This window comes from Capra hircus (genome assembly GCF_001704415.2).
Source record: "Capra hircus breed San Clemente chromosome X unlocalized genomic scaffold, ASM170441v1, whole genome shotgun sequence".
NCBI lineage: Eukaryota > Metazoa > Chordata > Mammalia > Artiodactyla > Bovidae > Capra > Capra hircus.
Genome location: NW_017189517.1, coordinates 37,245,026 through 37,265,566, shown reverse-complemented (window position 1 = coordinate 37,265,566; position 20,541 = coordinate 37,245,026). Strand labels below are relative to the sequence as shown.

The 20,541-nt window shown below is 43.2% G+C and overlaps 1 protein-coding gene across 2 annotated transcripts; it reads left to right on the top strand.

The window, feature by feature from the left end:
* The first annotated feature begins 859 nt into the window (after positions 1–859).
* Positions 860–19,692, top strand: BEX4 (brain expressed X-linked 4). 2 transcript variants are annotated; one of them, XM_018044302.1, is made up of 3 exons: positions 860–1,043; positions 18,672–18,749; positions 19,098–19,692. In XM_018044302.1, exon 3 carries the CDS (start codon positions 19,103–19,105, stop codon positions 19,463–19,465), a length of 363 nt encoding a protein of 120 aa, XP_017899791.1. In that variant the 5' UTR covers positions 860–1,043; positions 18,672–18,749; positions 19,098–19,102; the 3' UTR covers positions 19,466–19,692. The 2 variants fall into 2 exon arrangements, with proteins under 2 accessions (XP_017899791.1, XP_017899790.1); XM_018044301.1 differs by lacking the exon at positions 860–1,043 and adding an exon at positions 17,325–18,222.
* Positions 19,693–20,541: the final 849 nt, after the last annotated feature.

Sequence of the window (20,541 nt, the reverse complement as noted above, 5' to 3'; positions counted from 1 at the left end):
CACCAGGGAAGTCCTCATGAAGCACTTTTACTTGGTCGAGTCAGTACAATTCTGGGGTTCATTAAAAGGAAGCTCAATTGCCTACAAATCTAAGCCATTTTCCCCAATATCACCTTTATAAGTAATAGAATTGATGTTCTTTTTTTTTCTTTTGTCATAGTTCTTGGGTCAGAGCCCAGATGTGGAGAAAGGATGTATTTGGGGAACCCCTTAAAGACACAAACATTCTGTAACAGATCGTAGGACTAGTTGGGGAACCATCAATACTCAGAGAAGGGAAGAAGAGCTGTGGACACAGCCCTAAGAGCAAAGCAAACATGTGCTCCATAAGGGCAGCTTGCTTCAAGAGTTTTGAAGGGAAAGGGTCTGGGCTGTGTGTTCCTCCTTCCAAAGCCACTAATCAGATAAGTGATTCCCACAGTACAGAAGTGAATTATAAAGAAGCTAGAAATGTTTTGGTCATAGATGTCCCTCCTCATGGAAGAAAGTATCAGGAATGGATAATAAGAATTTCCCAAACAGAAACCAATTGTATAGGGAATCGATCAGGTTTCTTTCTGCCTATTAAATGATTATATTATTCTAGGCCTGCCTCCCTGAAGCACCTCTGAATGTCTCTTTAAATGACATCTTTCCGAGTTCCTAGATTGTCCAATCACATGATTATAGGCATTCTCTGAATGTTCTACCACAGATGACGGCTGTTAGCCTTCTGAGGGGTAGCTCATCTCTAAGAACCCCAGGATACCTCTCTGGGGAAACTCTCCTCCTGGAGTTTGCCAGTTTCCCTGATCCCAGTCTAGTGCATCTAATTAGTACGCTTTTTCTGTTGGCAGCCAAAGCTAATGTGCTCAGCTTTCACCGAAGTCCGGGGTGGTGAAGGAAGGTGAAAAGGCATTTCCGGATGTGGCGGACTAGCCTGCGTATCGCCGTTGCCATGGATACCTGACGTAAATATGGCGACCGTGACGACTTTTCTGTGGAGACGGGTAACCTGAGAGTACCACATGTTCAATCTTCAGGTGTTTGGGACTCTGCTGAAGGTGTGGGGACCGGCAGGGGGTGGGGGGCTGGATCACCCTGGGGTGTGGGGAGACAAGGATCCGCATTAAAGCCGCCGCTTTCCCGCTTTGGGTCTCGGTGCCCCGCTGTCTCGTAGGTAAAGCTCTGGGGTCCCGCCCGGCACCAGTGAGTGTGGCATCCTGCTCCAGGGGTGTCCTGGAGCCACTTTTCTCCTTAAGGCAGGAGCGCGGGAGGTGAGACAGGTAGCGACTCTCTCCGAGCCTCAGTTTTTCCCTCTGTAAAATGGGATAAGATTGCTTTCCCCACAGGATCGCTGAGAACATTCATTGATAACACATGAGTAAGCCTATGGTCCTGTGGTTATTGCGGGATCATGAAGGTCTGTATGAAGTCAGGCCACTTCTTACTCCTTTTCAACTTTGTTGTTAAGGGATAGATGAGGAAAGGAGAAGAAAAAGGCCATGGTGGGAAGCTCATTGTAACATCTGGTTGTTACAATCACTACCCAGTTGTTTCAGTGTCATTGTCAACTAACCCAGTGCCTAGCATGGTGCAGGGCACACAATTACACCAGTAAATCATGGTGATTGCTGGATATGTTTTTCCTTGTGCAGCTCTCATGCAGATGTGTGTGTGTGTGTGTGTGTGTGTGTGTGTGTGTGTGTGTTAGTTGCTTAGTCGTGTCCGACTCTTTGCAACCCCATAGACCATAGCCCACCAGGCTCCTCTGTCCATGAGATTCTCCAGGCAAGAACACTGGAGTGGGTTGCCATTTCCTTCTCCAAAAGGAACTATAGAAAGAAAGAAAGTCCTGTCTGACTCTTTGCAACCCCATTGACTGGAGCCTACCAGGCTCCCCCATCCATGGAATATTCCAGGCAAGAGTACTGGAGTGGGTTCCTCATACTGATGGCCTTGCTCATATCAGGTGTCTGAAGGAGGCAGGTTCTGAGGACCTGTGTCCTGATGGCTGATGGAGTGTCTACTCCAGGTTCAAGGGTAGTGGTCCTCTGGAGACCCCAACACTTCACTTCGTGGTGGAATGTGACATCTGGCTCTAGTGAGTGCATAGATCTGGATGAAACCATGTTATGAAATGGCTCCTGGGCTTCCCTGGTGATCCAGCAGTTAAGAATCTGCCTTGCAATGCAAGGGACAATGGTTCGATCCCTGGTATGGGAAGATCCCACATGCCATGGGGCACCTAGGCCCATGTTCCACAACTACTGAGCCTGAGCTATGGAGCCAAGGAGCCAAAATTACTGAACACATGTGCAGTAACTATTCAAGTCTGTGCACACTACAGCCTCTGCTCTACAACAAGAGAAGCCACCACAATAAGAAGCCCATGCACTGCAACAAAGAGTAGCCCTAGTTCTCTGCAACTAGAGAAAGCCTGAGTGAAGCAATGAAGACCCAACACAACCAAAAATAAATAAATATTTTAAGAAAATAAAAAGAAATACTCCTGTGAGATTCTACCCTAAAAGTAGAGAAGGTACTTTGATCTCATGGGAAAGAGATTTAACAAGTGGAATGTCAATCCATTAGCAGCAAACTTGCTTTGTAGTAGTCCTGAGGCCCATTTCAGTTCAGTTCAGTTCAGTCCCTCAGTCATGTCCAACTCTTTGCGACCCCATGGACTGCAGCAAACCAGGCTTCCCTGTCCATCACTGTCTCCCAGAGTTTGCTCAAACTCATGTCCATTGAGTCAGTGATACCATCCAACCATCTCATCCTCTGTCATCCCCTTCTCCTCTTGTCTTCATTCTTTGCCAGCATCAGGGTCTTTTCTAATGAGTCCATTCTTCCCATTAGGTGGCAAAAGTATTGGAGCTTCAGCTTCAGCACCAGTCCTTCCAATGAATATTCAGGACTGATTTCCTTTAGGATGGACTGGTTTGACCTCCTTGCAGTCCAAGGGACTCTCAAGAGTCTTCTCCAACACCACAGTTCAAAAGCATCAATTCTTCGGCACTCAGCTTTCTTTATGGTCCTACTCTCACACCCATAGATGACTATTGGAAAAACCATAGCTTTGACAATAAGAACCTTTGTCAGCAAAGTAATGTCGCTGCTTTTTAATATGCTGTCTAGGATTGTCAAAGCTCTTCTTCCAAGGAACAAGCATCTTTTAATGTCATCTTTTAATGCCATAGTCACCATCTGCAGTGATTTTTGAACCCAAGAAAATAAAGTCTGTCACTGTTTCCATTCTTTCCCCATATATCTGCCATGAAGTGATGGAACTGGATGCCATGATCTTAGTATTTTGAATGTTGAGTTTTAGGGCAGATTTTTCACTCTTTTTCATTTTCATCAAGAGGCTCCTTAGTTACTCTTCGCTGTCTGCCATAAGGGTTGTGTCATCTGCATGACTGAGTTTATTGATATTTCTCCCAGCAATCTTCATTTCAGCTGGTGCTTCATCCAGCCTGGCATTTCGCATGATGTACACTGCATATAAATTCAATTAACAGGGTGACAATATAGAGCCTTGATGTACTCCTTTCCCAATTTGGAACCAGTCCATTGTTCCATGTCCAGTTCTAACTGTTGCTTCTTGACCTGCATACAGGTTTCTCAGGAGGCAAATAAGGTGGTCTGATATTCCCATCTCTTTAACAATTTTCCACAGTTTGTTGTGATCCACATAGTCAAAGGCTTTGGCATAGTCAATAAAGCAGAAGTAGGTGTTTTCCTGGAATTCTCTTGCTTTTTCTATGATCCAACAGATGTTGGCAATTTGATATCTGGTTCCTGTGGCTTTTCTAAATCCAGCTTGAACATCTTGAAATTCACGGTTCATGAACTGTTGAAGTCTGGCTTGGAGAATTTTGAGCATAACTTTGCTAGCATGTGAGATGAGTGCAATTGTGTGGTAGTTCTAACATCCTTTGACATTGCCCTTTTTTGTAATTGGAGGGAAAGCTGACCTTTTCCAGTCCTGTGGCCACTGCTGAGTTTTCCAAATTTGCTGGCATATTGAGTGCAGCACTTTTGCAGCATCGTCTTTTAGGATTTGAAACAGCTCTGCTGGAATTACATTACCTCCACCAGCTTTGTCCATAGTGATGCTTCCTAAGGCCCATTTAACTTCACACTCTGGGATGTCTGGCTCTAGGTGAGTGATCACACCATCATGGTTATCTGAATCATTAAGATCTTTTTTGTATAGGTCATCTGTGTATTCTTGCCACCTCTTCTTAATATCTTCTGCTTCTGTTAGGTCCATGCCTTTATTGTGTCCGTCTTTGCATGAAATGTTCCCTTGGTATCTCTAATTTTCTTGAAGAGATCTCTAGTCTTTTCCATTCTATTGTTTTCCTCTATTTCTTCGCACTGATCACTGAAGAAGGCTTTCCTATCTCTCCTTGCTATTCTTTGGAACTCTGCATTCAGATGGATGTGTATTTCCTTTTCTCCTTTGCCTTTCACTTCTCTTCTTTTCTCAGCGATTTGTAAGCCCTTCTCAGACAACCGTTTTGCCTTTTTGCATTTCTTTATCTTGGGGATGGTTTTGATTACCACCTCCTATAAAATGTCACAAACCTCCATCCATAGTTCTTCAGGCACTCTATCAGATCTAATCCCTTGAATCTATTTGTCACTTCCACTGTATAATCATAAGGGATTCCCATTTGTAAATTCATCCATTCCCATCCATTTTAGTTCACTGATTCCTAAACTGTCAGTGTTCACTCTTCCCATCTCCTGTTTGACCACTTGCAATTAACCTTCATTCATGGACCTCATATTCTCAGTGCCTATACAATATTGTTTTCTCAGCATCAGACTTTACTTTCATCACCAGACACATCCAAAACAGGGCATTTTTTCTGCTTTGGCTCATCCTCTTCTTTTCTTCTGGAACTATTTCTCCACTCTCCTCCAGTAGCATGTTGGGCACATACTGACTAGGGGAGTTCATCTTTCAGGGTCATATCTTTTTTCCTTTTTATACTGTTCATGGGGTTCTCAAGGCAAGAATACTGAAGTGGTTTGCCATTCCCTTCTCCAGTGGACCACGTTTTGTCAGAACTCTCCACCATGACCTGTCTGTCTTGAGGCTCTACATGGCATGGCTCATAGTTTCATTCAGTTAGACAAGGCTGTGATCCAAATGATCAATTTGATTAGTTTTCTGTGATTGTGGTTTCTATATTGTCTTCCCTCTGATGGATGAGGATAATAGGCTTGTGAAAGCTCCCTGATGGGAGGGACTAGCTAGGTGAAATACTGGGTCTTCCTCTGCTGGGCAAAGCCATGCTCAGTAAATCTTTAATCCAATTTTCTGCTGCTGGGTGGGGCTGTGTTCCCTACCTGTAGTTTGTCCTGAGGCCAAGCTATGGTAGGGGTAATGGCTGTAATGGCAACCTCCTTCAAAAGGACTTATGCCAGCACACCACAGCTCCCAGGACTGTTGTAGTCTGTGCCCCTGACTGTGCGGCACGCCACTGTTGACCCATGCCTCCACCAGAGACTCCAGACACTCACAGGCAAGTCTGCCTCAGTCTCTTGTGGGGTCACTGCTCCTTTCTCCTGGGTCCTGGTGCACACAAGGTTTTGTTGTGCCCTCCAAGAGTCTGTTTCCCCAGTCCGAGGGAAGTTCCATAATCAAATCCCACTGGCCTTCAAAGTCAAATTCCCTGGGAGTTCTCAGTCCCTTTGCTGCATCCCCAGTTTGGGAAATCTGTTATGAGCCCTAGAACTGTTGTAACAGTGTGAGAACTTCTTTGGTATAATTTGTCTCCAGTTTATGGGTCATCTGCTCGGTGGCTCTATAGTGGAGCTAATGGTGACCTCCTTGAAGAGGACTCATGCCACACACTGCACCTCCCAGGTCTGCTGCAGCCAGAAACCCTGTCCCTGTGGCAGGCCACTACTGACCTGTGCCTCTGAAGGATAAAGAATGAATAATATGTGATCTTTTACTTCTTATCTGGGTAGGGCCCAGCCTCCTCTCAGTTGTTCTGCTATTGATAGTTTGGAGTTTCTGTCCACAGGGAAGGAACTTAAATTGCTTTTCCTGGGTGCTGGGGGTCCATCTACTGCCTACCTCATGTCTATATCATGAAACTAATACTACAAAGGAGCCAATGAATTCCTCCTGCCTCTTTGTAACCTCCCCACCCACCTGCCTCTGGCCTAAAACTTCCTCCCCTGGATCTTTTCCATTCCCAGGAAACCACTGGACTTCTGTCTCAATTAATTTCATTGTATATGATTTTATGTAAATAGAATTGTACAGAATGTACTTTTTTCTAGCTTCTTTCATTCAGCCTATTTCTAAATTTATTCATTTGTTGCCTGTATAGGTAATTTCTTTTTATTGCTGAATGGTATTCTGTTATATGGATATATCACAATTTGTTTTATCCATTCATCTGGTGATGGATATGAGATTGTTTCCAATATGAAGCTCTTTTAAATGACACCAGTATGAACATTTGTATTTAAGTCTTTAGATGGACACATGCTTTCTTCCTGTAGGGTAAATACTTAGGGGTTCAACGGCTGGAGCATATGGCAGATGTAAGATTGATGTTGTGAGAAATTGCCAAACTGGTTCTGAAGTGGTTGTACCATTTTTCATTTCCATCAGCAGTGTATGAGGGTTCAATCCTCCAAGCACAATATTGTCAGTGCTTAGTGTAGTCATTATTTTTAATTTTGGCCATTCACACAGGGGTGTAGTGATATCTCATTGTCATTTTAATTTACATTTCCATATTGACTAATAATGTTGATCATCTTTTCATGTACCTATTTGCCATTTATGTAATTTCTTAGGTGAAGTGTTGGTTCAAATCAATCACATGCCAAAGAAGTCATATACAAAACAGACTTGAAAAGTATAATGGAAATAGTAAACAGTTTTGATGAGTCACTGAAATAAGAGTAGAAGAAAAAGAAAGAAAGAAAGAAAATTATAGGTTTTCCTCTGTAAAATGTAGTCACTGTGGCCAAATACCCCTGGTGATCAGATCTAGAATTGTAGCTCTGAAAGTCTGAAGGCAGTAAGCAATGGAAAGGGAAGAGAGGGAGGAAAGGGTTTAAAATAACTGACTCACAGTCTTCAAAAATGTTGAGTTCATCAAAGTCAAGAAAAAACTGAGGAGCTTTGCTAGACTGTGGAAAACTAAAGAGACATGACAATATAAGATTTTGTCCTGGATCCTTTTGCTATGAAGGATATTGTTAAGACCACTGGCAAAACTTGAACAGGGTCTGAGGATTAGCTTGTAATAAATATTATTAATGATAATTCCCTGATTTTGATGGTTGTCTTCTAGTTACACAGGAGAATATTCTTGTCTTTAAAACACACACTCTAAAGTATTTGGGAGCTGTAGGGCATCAGCATTGTGTTGGCAACTTGCTCTCTTATGGTCCAGAGAAGGAGGTGGGGCAGAGGATCCTTTGTTTTATACCAGCAACTTTTCTGTAAGTTTGTGATTTTTTTAACAAGGTGAAACAAAGAGCATGTATTGTTTTCATCAGAAACATGGGCTCCTACATAGATATGGGCTGAAAGGAACCCCTTTGGATTTTAAAACAATGATGCCATTGGTGGCCTTGTTAAGAACAGATTGAGCTAAATGGAGAGGCAATAGACAAGGATGGGCTGAGGAATGACAGGGAGGTTGGAAAGTGGAGACTGTGAATATATTAATAGTTCCCTGCTATTTTGAGAAGTTTGTTGTTTGTGAAAATGAAAAGAGATGGGAGGATGTAGTTCAGGAATATTGATTTGTAGGGAAGGGTTTTTGGGGGGTTTTGGTATATTTGTTTATCTATTCATTGAAAAGAGAATCATAAACCAGTTTGTATTAATGTTGAAAATGTAAGGCCTAGTAAAGAAAATAGAGGGTTCAAGGCCTAAAAGTTGATGAAGAGGATAAACAATCTTTAGTTTTTCTGATTCTTCTGCATTGCCAGGACAATGTGTAAACACTGAATTCAGCATTTACAGGTGCCTGGATGTGGAGAATTTTCTACAAAATGGTATTTCTATAAAGCTCTTCAAATAGTGTACATTATATACAAATTATACATACACCAACTACAGTAATGAATATCTCCAGGGCTGTGGCAAAATATAGACATTATATGTATTTCTGTGTTGTTTGAATTTACCTTACATCCAAAATTTACTACTTATGTAGTTCAGTTCAGTTCAGTCGCTCAGTCGTGTCCAACTCTTTGCGACCCCATGAATCGCAGCACACCAGGCCTCCCTGTCCATCACCAACTCCCAGAGTTCACTCAGACTCACGTCCATCGAGTCTGTGATGCCATCCAGCCATCTCATCCTTGGTTGTCCCCTTTCCCTCCTGCCCCCAATCCCTGCCAGCATCAGAGTCTTTTCCAATGAGTCAACTCTTCGCATGGGGTGGCCAAAGTACTGGAGCTTCAGCTTTAGCATCATTCCTTCCAAAGAACAACCAGGATTGATCTCCATCAGAATGGACTGGTTGGATCTCCTTGCAGTCCAAGGGACTCTCAAGAGTCTTCTCCAGCACCACAGTTCAAAAGCATCAATTCTTCGGTGCTCAGCCTTCTTCATAGTCCAACTCTCACATCCATACGTGACCACAGGAAAATCCATAGCCTTGACTAGACAGACCTTAGTCGGCAAAGTAATGTCTCTGCTTTGGAATATACTATCTAGGTTGCTCATAACTTTTCTTCCAAGGAGTAAGCGTCTTTTAATTTCATGGCTACAGTCACCATCTGCAGTGATTTTGGAGCCCCCCAAAATAAAGTCTGACACTGTTTCCACTGTTTCCCCATCTATTTCCCATGAAGTGATGGGACCGGATGCCATGATCTTCATTTTCTGAATGTTGAGCTTTAAGCCAACTTTTTCGCTCTCCTCTTTCACTTTCATCAAGAGGCTTTTTAGCTTCTCTTCACTTTCTGCCATAAGGGTGGTGTCATCTGCATATCTGAGGTTATTGATATTTCTCCTGGCAATCTTGATTCCAGCTTGTGTTTCTTCCAGTCCAGCGTTTTTCATGATGTACTCTGCATATAAGTTAAATAAGCAGGGTGACAATATACAGCTTTGACATACTCCTTTTCCTATTTGGAACCAGTCTGTTGTTCCATGTCCAGTTCTAACTGCTGCTTCCTGGCCTGCATACAGAGTTCTCAAGAGGCAGGTCAGGTGGTCTGGTATTGCTATCTCTTTCAGAAGTTTCCACAGTTTATTGTGATCCACACAGTCAAAGGCTTTGGCATAGTCAATAAAGCAGAAATAGATGTTTTTCTGGAACTCTCTTGCTTTTTCCATGATCCAGCGGATGTTGGCAATTTGATCTCTGGTTCCTCTGCCTTTTCTAAAAGCAGCTTGAACATCAGGGAGTTCACGGTTCATGTATTGCTGAAGCCTGGCTTGGAGAATTTTGAGCATTACTTTACTAGCATGTGAGATGAGTGCAATTGTGCGGTAGTTTGAGCATTCTTTTGCATTGCTTTTCTTTGGAATTGGAATGAAAACTGACCTTTTCCAGTCCTGTGGCCACTGCTGAGTTTTCCAAATTTGCTGGCATATTGAGTGCAGCACTTTTACAGCATCATCTTTCAGGATTTGAAACAGCTATTAAAATAACATTTTAAAACAGGAGATTGGAATCTGGTCTTAAATTTATTTGCAACTTGTTATTGTAATGAGAGATTTACTTTTCTGAAAATATTTCCATAATTAATCGTGAATAGGGGAGGAAGCAAATTAGATACTATGTATACCATCATCCCAAATTTTACTGATCAGGTAGGATCTGTCTGTCATGAGGCTTAGAGAATGCATAGGTAATAGCAATGGAAGCATAGGGTTTTGCGCTGCATTTCACATCTAGAAAAGTCTGTTACATGAGTTTAAGGGAACCCTAGTCCTCCCTCATCCCTTCCTAATCTGTTCTTCTCAACCATGAGATTCAAGTTGCAATTTCAGTTCTTGTCACCAGCTGATGAAGACCTCTAATTTCTAAATTTTCTCAAAACAAAAACACTTTATTTTAGCAAGGAAAGAAAACCAAAGCAATAAACATTTTTGTTTGTTTACGTAGACTTTATTTTGTAGATCAGCTTTAAGTTCAAGGAAAAATTGAGCAGTACAGAGTTCAGAGAGTTCCCATACACCCCATGCTTCTGCACACCCACACAATCTCCCCCCGACTACTACCAATATTCCACCTCAGAGTGGTATATTTGTTACAGTCAATAAACCTACATACACTTTATCACCCGAAGTTCGTATTTCACATTGTCAAAGCAATTAATATTTTAAAAATTAATTTTTACAAAGCAGATTCTAAAACTGGAAGTATAAAACAAGCCTTTATCTTGTATACAATTAAGAAAAGGTTGGAAAGAAATATGATCACTGTCAAAGGCTGATCTGTCCAATATTGATATTCATTCCTCCTTTCACTATATATTTATGAGCAACTTTTATGTGCCAGGCACTGGCAACCTGAATTCAAACTCTTACTTCCATCTTTCTCTCTGTTTAGCCCTAAACTTGTCTAACAACCTCCTACTTAGTGGTTCTGTCCTTTACACCTACAAGATTCTACCCAGGTTTTCACATCAAGTAAATTTACACAAGCCCGAACCTGAGTCTCAAAAGGCGACTATCTGTGGGGGGAGTCAGTATGCTAGTGTAGGGTGAGAAAATCAGGATTAGAATTCCAGTAGAATTCCAGGATCATGTCATCTGTAAACAGCGAGAATTTTATACAGAATGTAGTAAGCCAGAAAGAAAAACACCAATACAGTATACTAACATATATAATGGAATTTAGAAAGATGGTAACAATAATCCTATATGCGAGACAGCTAAAGAGACACAGATGTATGGAACAGTCTTTTGGACCCTGTGGGAGAAGGCGAGGTGGGGAATGATTTGAGAGAATAGCATGGAAACATGTATATTATCATATGTGAAACAAATCGCCAGTCCAGATTCTATGCATGAGACAGGGTGCTCAGGGCTGGTGCACTGGGATTACCCAGAGGGATGGGATGGGGAGGGAGGTGGGAGAGGGGTTCAAGATGGGGAACACATGTACACCCATGGCTGATTCATGTCAATGTATGGCAAAACCACTACAATATTGTGAAGTAATTAGCCTCCAATTAAAATAAATGAATAAAAAATTTTTTTAACTGTTAAAAGTTAAAAAAAAAAAAAGAAAGAGTAAAATAGAACACGGCTACCATGCATGTAGTAGGTATCTGCTAGGATCCTATCCACATTTCATCCCAGACTTCTTACATGAGCTCTAATCCTGTGTATCTATCAGAAATCTTCAATTGGAGGAAGATAAATATTAATACAAATCCCCTGGTAACCTGTACCACTCAACACAGATTTTCCTACCCAGAAAGCATAAACTCACTCATTCCTCATCCTTGCAAGGCCACCATATGGAAGAGAAGTTCAAGTGGGAGAGTGGTGAGACCACGGTCACTAGGGTCAGACAACCCTCACGGAGATGATCTTAGCCTTTTAACTGTGGGACCTGAAAATGATATTTAACTGCTCTGACATTCAGCCTTCCTCATTTTTAAAGTACCAATGTTGGGCACCTGGTGGGGCACTTCAGAAGATGCCATTTTGATTCCCACTTTGCCCCATACATTCTTTTTTTTTTTTTTTTTTTTTACAAAACAAGATACTTTATTAGGAAGGGGTGCCTGGGTGGAGAGCAGGAGGGTAACGGAACCTCCTGCCTCACCACCTATGCTCCCTACTTTCCCTGCTGTGAAAAAACTTCCTGAAGTAGCCCCTTCTAATTTCAATGGATCACTCTAGGACTCTGATTGTGTGATTGATTATCCCCATTCTCCCTTGAGCCAGCAACAGTCTTCTTTCTACTAGACAAAAGGACATATGAAAGAATGAACAAACAGGTGAACTCATGAAAGATTTGAGAGCTGGATGGGGTATATAGAAGGAGGTGTTAGTGTGATTCTCAGTTGTTTCACCTGATTATCTGTGTGACAGGTGGTGATATCAACTGGGATGAGCAATGTATAATGGATCCTTTCTGGTGGGAACATGATGAACCATCTTGATTTTTCAATACCTTCGTATACCCAAGTGGGAATGTTAAGAATGTAGCAAGATATTTAGATCAGAGACTGACCTAGAGAGGGAAACGCAGGAGTCATATGTGGATGAATGGCAATTGAAGATATAAGTATAGGTGAGATGGCTGCCAAAGGAGAGAATGTGGAATGAAAGGGAAAGGTGGACAAAAATGGGCACCAAGGAACTCCCAACATATGAACTTCAAGAGTCTTCAGTGAGCACATGACAGAACCAGTATTAAGAGCCCAGGTGTTCATCTCCCAATTCAGCTGTGCTCTTTCCTTTACAAGACGCTACCCCTAGGATGAACCTCTTTAGAGTGGACCCAACCATGGGTCTTCCTATCTAGGATAGCTCCAAAAGAAACCTGTGGAGTGGCTGTTTATGTGTTCTATCCACTTTGGACAAGTAACTCCCCCACTTCACTAGACTTATCCCTCCTTTTGTAATGGCCTGCTTCCCTCTACATATAACCCACTAGGATGTTTACTTTGCAACCCACGTCTTGCCTATTAGGGGAGAGGGGAGAATGTTAAAGGATATTGTATTGTAACTTTATGCCAGAAATCCCTGATGTGGAGAATTGAGCAAAGAAGTATACTTGTGTAATGAGAAATATACCTAATGCAGAGTCAGAAAACTTCCATTTCAGTATCTGCAATTATGGCTGAAAAATAAGGGTGATGCTTTTGCAAAATCAACTGACCATTAATAACATGGATCCTCAATCTCAAAGTCTATGTGGTATATTTCAAGTAGTAGAGCTCTGAGTTTTAATATGCAAATCCTTCTTTCATTTTGTGGGCTGGTAATTTCTGGATAACTCCACAGTTTGGCTCATGGAGCAAGTGTGGTTGTATCTTGTGCTGATTTCCATGTGACTAGAAATAGGTTGTTGCACAAATGGGGTTTTTTAATGCTTCTAGGACGTATTCTATTTCATTATAATGTTTTATTATCATTTTTGGGCTTCCCTTGTGGCTCAGCTGGTAAAGAATCTGACTGCAATGCTGGAGATCTGGGTTCAATCCCTGGGTTGGGAAGATCCCCTGGAGAAAAGAAAAGCTACCCACTCCAGTATTCTGGCCAGGAGAATTTCATGGACTGTATAGTTCATGGGGTCACAAACGGTCAGACACGACTGAGCAACTTTCACTTTCACTATCATTTTGGATCTTTTGTCATGTGCAGTTATTTTTTCACTCATCTTTTATCCTGATTTTTTTGAGAGACTTGAAGGAAGGAATGCTCCTGTAACCAGACATGGTAAGAGCATGAGGTAAAAGGGGAAAACATGTACTAGTAACCTTTAAAACTTAAGTAAATTTGTTTTGACTAGAAATGATTTTTTTTAATTGAGAAGAACTCAAACAGTACCCAAATATTTACTGTTCACAATGGTAACAAAACTTATTTTTGATATTTATCTATAATTTTTAACCTTGTAATAACTTTTAAACATATTTAGAAATATGAAATTTCCATAGCTATATTCCAGAAAGCATGTTTTTTAATCAAGTAAAATATATAAATTTATTTGTGACAAAGTATCAAACATTATAATTAACCGAGTATTCCACTTTAAAATTACTGACAATCAAGCATAATCTTGTACTGCTTTCGTAGGTTAATTTTGAAAGATAACTGCATGCTGACATTATATTGTAGAGAGTTTAAAAACATACAGAGAGAAGACATCTCAAAAAATGGCAGAGTAATAAGAAATCCAGAGTCCATACCAAAAACTGTCAGAATAAACTTTTGCATCACACTGGAATCTAATTTTTAAATAACACAAACAACTACAGCAGTGTTGCTTTAGAAAAAATGCACGATGTGGGAGGTGTGAGTTAAGTTTTATCTGGGACAAAATGAGGGCTGCAGCTGGGGAGACAGCATCCCAGATAGCTCTGAGAAACTGCTGCTCCAAGGAGGTGAGGGAGGAGCTAGGATATATAGTTTTGCAACAAAGAGCAGGTAACCAGGAACATCAAAAGACTGCTGATTAGAGAAACCAGATACGTCAAACTACAGAATTTAGTGCTTTTCTCTGTATGGGAAGATGCAGGAGTCTGGACTCACTGTAATCATTCTTTTGATGTGCACCTCAGCTATCTGGGGCCAGTATCCTGTGTTTTCAGATCTTGAGTTTCCTCAGGGGTCAGAGTAGGAAGTGGTTGCAGTCTGATGGCTTCTAAATGGAAGGTATTCTTTCCTCCCTGAGTTCCCTCAGGGCTCATCAGCTCACCTTCAGTGGTGGCTACAATTGTTGATAACTGTGACATCCTTTGTTTACTGATATGACAGGAAACATGCCATTCATCAGCAACCAGGGAAAAACCTGTTGAAGAGAGAAGCTCCTGTATTGTAGTTAGAGTGCTGTGGTATTTTAAACTGCCAAGTAGTCATCCCCAACACCCCAGATCAGCTGGTGAAGGCTGCTAGTACCAGAAAGAGCATTATGGAGTTTATTCTCAGTAAATTGTGGCTCTGGATCTCAACTCATCTGGCAGAATGTTTATCTTTGTTTTGCCTGATTCAGAGCTTTCCCAAGGAGTAAAGTGGGTTTTACTAAAAGCATTTAAAGGCTCAGATATTTGCCCTAGCTGCCTGGGGCAAAGGACAAAACTCAGAATAAGCAATAAACATAATGAAAAAACTGGGAGGAAGAGGTTGTGAAAGGAGACACATGGGGGAATAAGGGCTTTTAAAAGTTCTCAAATATACAGGGGGATCAAGAAGGCCACACATACGCCCAGAATGGGAATGTGCTTTACAGGCCTGAGGAGACCCCAAGCTTTCACCTCTGGATGTCCTTCAGACTCTGAAAGAAAAGAAAGTGTTAGTCACTCAGTTGTGACTGACTTTTTGCGACCCCACGGACTGTAGCCCACCAAGCTCCTCTGTCCATGGGATTCTCCAGGCAAGAATACTGAAGTGAGTTGCCATTTCCTTCTCCAGGGGATCTTCCCAACCCAGGGATCGAAACCAGGTCTTCCGCACTGCAGGCAGGTTCTTTACCATTTGAGCCACCCAGGGAAAGTCTGAAGTAGGAAGTAAAAACTAAGAGAGTTGTAAATTGCCTGGCTAAACACTGAATGAGTTCCCCAGCAAGGACCAATCTGCAAAGACTTGAAAGAGTGTTTCTTCTTTTTTCTTCTTAACTTTCATTGACTCCAGGTATTTATATAAACTGTCCAAACACCAGCTGACCACTAAGTTTAGGCAACAGAGACTTCAGTGGACACATATGATAAAGGATAAAGACTTTACAAAAACAGTTTTGAAAAATCTCTAAACAAAAATTCAACTACAAATCACAATGGCCAGCAACAACAAATCGAGGGGAGAGAGAAGAATATGATTCCCAGAGGTAACACATAGTAATAGTCAAAATGTCCAGTTTCAACAGGAAAAAGATTATGAGGCATGCAAATAAAATATGGCTTATCCACAGGAAAAAAAAAATTATTAGAAACTATCCTGCAGAAGGGCTTCCCAGGTGGCGCTAGTTGTAAAGAACTTGCCTGCCAATGCAGGTAGACATAAGAGATGTGGGTTCGATCCCTGGGTCAGGAAGATCCCCTGGAGGAGGGCATGACAACCCACTCCAGTATTCTGGCCTGGAGAATCCCATGGACAGAAGAGCCTTGTGGGCTACAGTTCATGGGGTCACAAAGAATTAGACATGACTGAAGCAACTTCAGAAAACTAAGGTCATGGCATCTGGTCCCATCACTTCATGGGAAATAGATGGAGAAACAGTGGAAACAGTGTCAGACTTTATTTTGGGGGGCTCCAAAATCACTGCAGATGGTGACTTCAGCCATGAAATTAAAAGACACTTACTCCTTGGAAGGAAAGTTATGACCAACCTAGATAGCATAGTAAAAAGCAGAGACATTACTTTGCCAACAAAGGTCCATCTAGTCAAGGCTATGGTTTTCCAGTGGTCATGTATGGATGTGAGAGTTGGACTGTGAAGAAAGCTGAGCACTGAAGAATTTATGCTTTTGAACTGTGGTGTTGGAGAAGACTCTTGAGAGTCCCTTGGACTACAAGGAGATCCAACCAGTCCATTCTGAAGGAGATCAACCCTGGGATTTCTTTGGAAGGAATGATGCTAAAGCTGAAACTCCAGTACTTTGGCCACCCCATGCGAAGAGTTGACTCATTGGAAAAGACTCTGATGCTGGCAGGGATTGGGGGCAGGAGGAAAAGGGGATGACAGAGGATGAGATGGCTGGATGGCATCACCAACTCAATGGACGTGAGTTTGAGTGAACTCCGGGAGTTGGTGATGGACAGGGAGGCCTGGCGTGCTGCGATTCATGGGGTCGCAAAGAGTCGGACATGACTGAGCAACCGAAATGAAGTGAACTGAACTGAACTGAAGCAACTTAACATGCACATTACTCAGAAAGCCCAGAGATTGGACTTATTAGGCAAAAACTTTAAATCAACTGTCTTTAATATGATCAAAATGGTAAAGGATAAAGAACTAAAATAAACCAGGAAAATGATGTCTCACCAAATAGAGAATATCAATAAACAGGAAAAAAAATAATAAATAGGAACCAACAGAAATCCTGAAGCTGAAAAGTACAGTAGCTGAAATGAAAAATTCAATATCAAGGTTCAACATCAAAAGTAAACAGGCAGAAGAAGTAATCAGGGAACTTTAAGCTAAGTCTATTACTCTGTCTGAGGAGCAGAAAGAAAAAAGAGAAAAGGAAGAAAGATTATTTGAAGAAATGATGGATAGAATTTTTTAAATTCAAGGAAAATCACAAACACACACATCCAAGAAGCTCAACAAACAAAGCAGGATACACTCACCAAGACACAGTGCCATCAAATTGTCATAGCCAAGGGGTTTCTCCAGTGGCTTATTGGTAAAGAATCCACCTGCAGTGGAGGTGACAAAGGAGACATGGATTCCATCCCTGGGTCAGGAAGATTCCCTGGAGGAGGGCACGGCAACACACTCCAGTATTCTTGCCTGGAAGATCCCCATGGACAGAGGAGCCTGGCAGGCTATGATCCATAGGGTCGCAAAGAGTCGTACACGACCGAAGCAACTTAAGCACATGTTAATGATATAATGGTTGTCATTAAAAGAGTCCTTGTAGAAGTGCACAAAGTGATATGTCTGGGGGTGGAAAGTGGGTAAGGGGATATAGATTAAATAAGATTGACCATGAGTTGTCCCGATACATTTTCAGTTGTGGTGTACACTCAGTGATGAGTACATTGCCTTTCATTATACTGTTCTATTTTTGCATATGTTTGAAATTTTCCAGAATAAAAGATAAAGTTAATGTAAACTATAAATAGAAGGAATTTTTAATCAAAAATAGGAACCAAAAAAAGTGTGAAAATAATTAGAAACAACACCATCTCCTTGACTCATTTCCTGTTCCCCACTCTCCCCTATGCATTTGTGGTCAGAGAAAATAAGAAAATGGTGGACAATCATGATAAGGAGAATATAACAGCTTGGGAGTGAAGTGGGTGGGACACCTTGCTCATCACTGGTATTCTTGCATTAATTTTGTTTTTTAGAATACTGCATTAAAATGTGATTATCTTCAGTGCTGAGGGGTTTAGCATCCCCTAAAATGCTGTGCCTAAATCCCCGCAGGTGGAGGGGGTGTATCCTGGGTGCAGAGGAGAGAAAAGGGAAGTCCTCAGAAGAGAAATGGGAATGGCTATCGGCCCCGGGAAGATATTGCCCTTAGGTGGCCGGCAGAGAAAGGCCCAGCAACACGTGAAGAAAGGAGGGTTCTGCGGCCGGCTCCTGGACAAGTGTCACAGGGCGGCGGGTGGTGGTGGTGAGGAGTGAGGGGCAACGGAAAGTGTGTGTGCACCACCAAGGGCTCTGCGAGACCCCGAGGGGCAGGAAGGGCGGGGCGAGGGCGTGGCTTTCCGCGGTGACACAAGCCCATGTAACCGGCCAGTGCCTCGTCTTGCTTGCACGCTTGCTCTTGCGTCAGACCCGGCGGTCGCCTCCTCGCCTCTTGGTACCTGCTCCGGGTGGCCGTGAGGGAGCGCGGGCCGGGGACGACCCCTAAGAGGAGAAGCGAGAGGAGCAGGTAAGGGACCCAGAGCGGGGTCCGCAAAGGTGGCGCCGGCGAGCGGACGCAGCCTGAGGACTTCTCCTCGGAAGTCCGCTGCCTCGGAGTGGAGACTGCAGCCCCAACGCCACTCCGCCCCCGCCCCGACACCCGGCGTTTGGCCGCCGAAAGCGGCAGGCCTTCCTGGGGGCTGGGGTGGGGGACGGGCCGGGAGGCCTTAAGGCCGCAGGCCTTTGCTAACACCTGCTTCTCGCACGGTAGCGAGCTTTTCCCACACCCCTGCCCCGCCCCCGTTCTCGGATTGTAAAATGTTGGTCGGCGCGGCGTGTGGGGACTGGGAGACGGGCGGTTGACCGTGGGATCGGGGCACACTGGGTGGGGGTGGCTGGGGGTAGGGGACCTGGGGCCGGGAAGGGGTCGATCGCCTGGCTGCAGCAGCCCCCTGCCCCCACCCCGACCCTCTGCAGGTCTGCGAGTCGAAGTGTTGCGGCGGCGCACTTGCAGCAAGAATCAGGAGGAGCAGGAGACAGCAAGGATAGGCCCAGGTCGGTGCGAGGGACAGTTGGGCGGTGGGGGGCCGTGGGGGGAACATGGGGAAGACCCTAAGACTCCAAATGCTCCCTGCAACCCCGTCCTCCATTTTGGTGCCTGCAGAGACCTGGGCCTGGATCGGCAGGGAAAATGGGGGAGTTTGGGGCGCGGGAGCGGGGCTAGTGCTCGGACTGGGGGCTTCCTAGAGGGCATAGGAGGCCTCCCAGGTGGGAAAAGGAAAATTTGAAAAGCCTTTGACCACCAGGACTGGGAATCTTGAGAGGTGCGTAGTAGGGCATCTGTCCTCGGTGCTGATCATTCCACCCAGAAAATAGCCCCTTGTTGCATCTTCCGTCTCCTAGGAGCAATGGCGTCCAAAGAGGAACGAGCAATAGAAAGTTTCAACATGGAAGATGCCCAACAGGAAAACGAAGGAGGGGACCAGGCCCCTTTGAAGACTGGAGACGAATCACGCGACTTGGGAGGGGGCAAAGTCCAGAAGTCTGGAGGAAATATCAGGCTGGGATGGGTTAGACGACTTGTCCCTAATTTTCGATGGGCTATACCCAACAGGCGTATTGATCACAATGAAGTGGGAAATAATGTAGAAAAGCATATTGGGCAGATGGTAGAAATCAAGAGAAAGACTAAGAAGCAGCAGATGAGACATCATGTGCCCTACCAAACTCCTGAACCTGACAATCATTATGAGTTTTGCCTTATACCTTGAATATTAAGAGTTTTCCTGAGGTTAATAATGTGGCCTCTGCTCTACATGCTTGTAGTTTTTGTGAGTTACTTTTTCTGTAAATCTTTTGGTGTTTCCACTTACCAGTTTCTAACTGAATACTATTTTGTCTCATTGTATAACTTTCTGTCAGCAGGGCAATTTCATTCAGTTATAAGAAAAAGTATTCTTTTCATAATATGAAATTAATAAAGCAGTTTTAAAAGCAATCTTCCTGGTACACACCTTGTTTTATTTTTTGTTAATGTTACTTTTCCTCTTCTAGCTCCCTAGACACAAAATATCAATTGTCTTTGGTTATTTTTTGTCCTCAACCAACCAGGAAGGGTCATATTCATAATTCAATATCTGATAGAAGTTTAAGAATGCATTGTTGTTGTTTAGTCACTAAGTTGTGTCCAACTCTTTGTGATCCCATAAACTGCAGCATGCCAGGCCCCCCTGTCCTTCACTATCTCCCTGAGTTTGCTCAAACTCATGTCTATTGAGTCAGTGATGCCATCCAACCATCTAATTCTCTGTTGTCCCCTTCTCCTCCTGCCCTCAATCTTTCTCATCAGGGTCTTTTCCAATGAGTTGGCTCTTTGCATCAGGTGGCCAAAGTATTGGAGCTTCAGCTTCAGCACCAGTCCTTGCAATGAATATTCAGGGTTGATTTTCTTTAGGATTGACTGGTTCGATCTCCTTGCATGTCCTACTGTTTTCAAGGAGTGTGAGTCCACCATCTTCATAAAAATACCTTAGTGGGGGAAGCTCTCTGAGAATGTGGGACCTCTGGTTTCTATCCTTTAGAACAAGAGCACTACTTAGTCTCTCAGTGACTGTGCGACCCTATGGACTGCAGCCTGACAGGCTCCTCTGCCCATGAGGATTCTCCAGACAAAACTATTGGAGCGGGTTGCCATGCCCTCCTCCAGGGGATCTTCCCAACCCAGGGACTGAACCCAGGTCTCCCACATTGCAGGCAGATTCTTTACAAGCTGAGCCACCAGGGAAGCCCAGAACCAGAGTGGGAACTCCAAATGATCCCATTTTTAGTACGTTTTCCAGGTAATTCT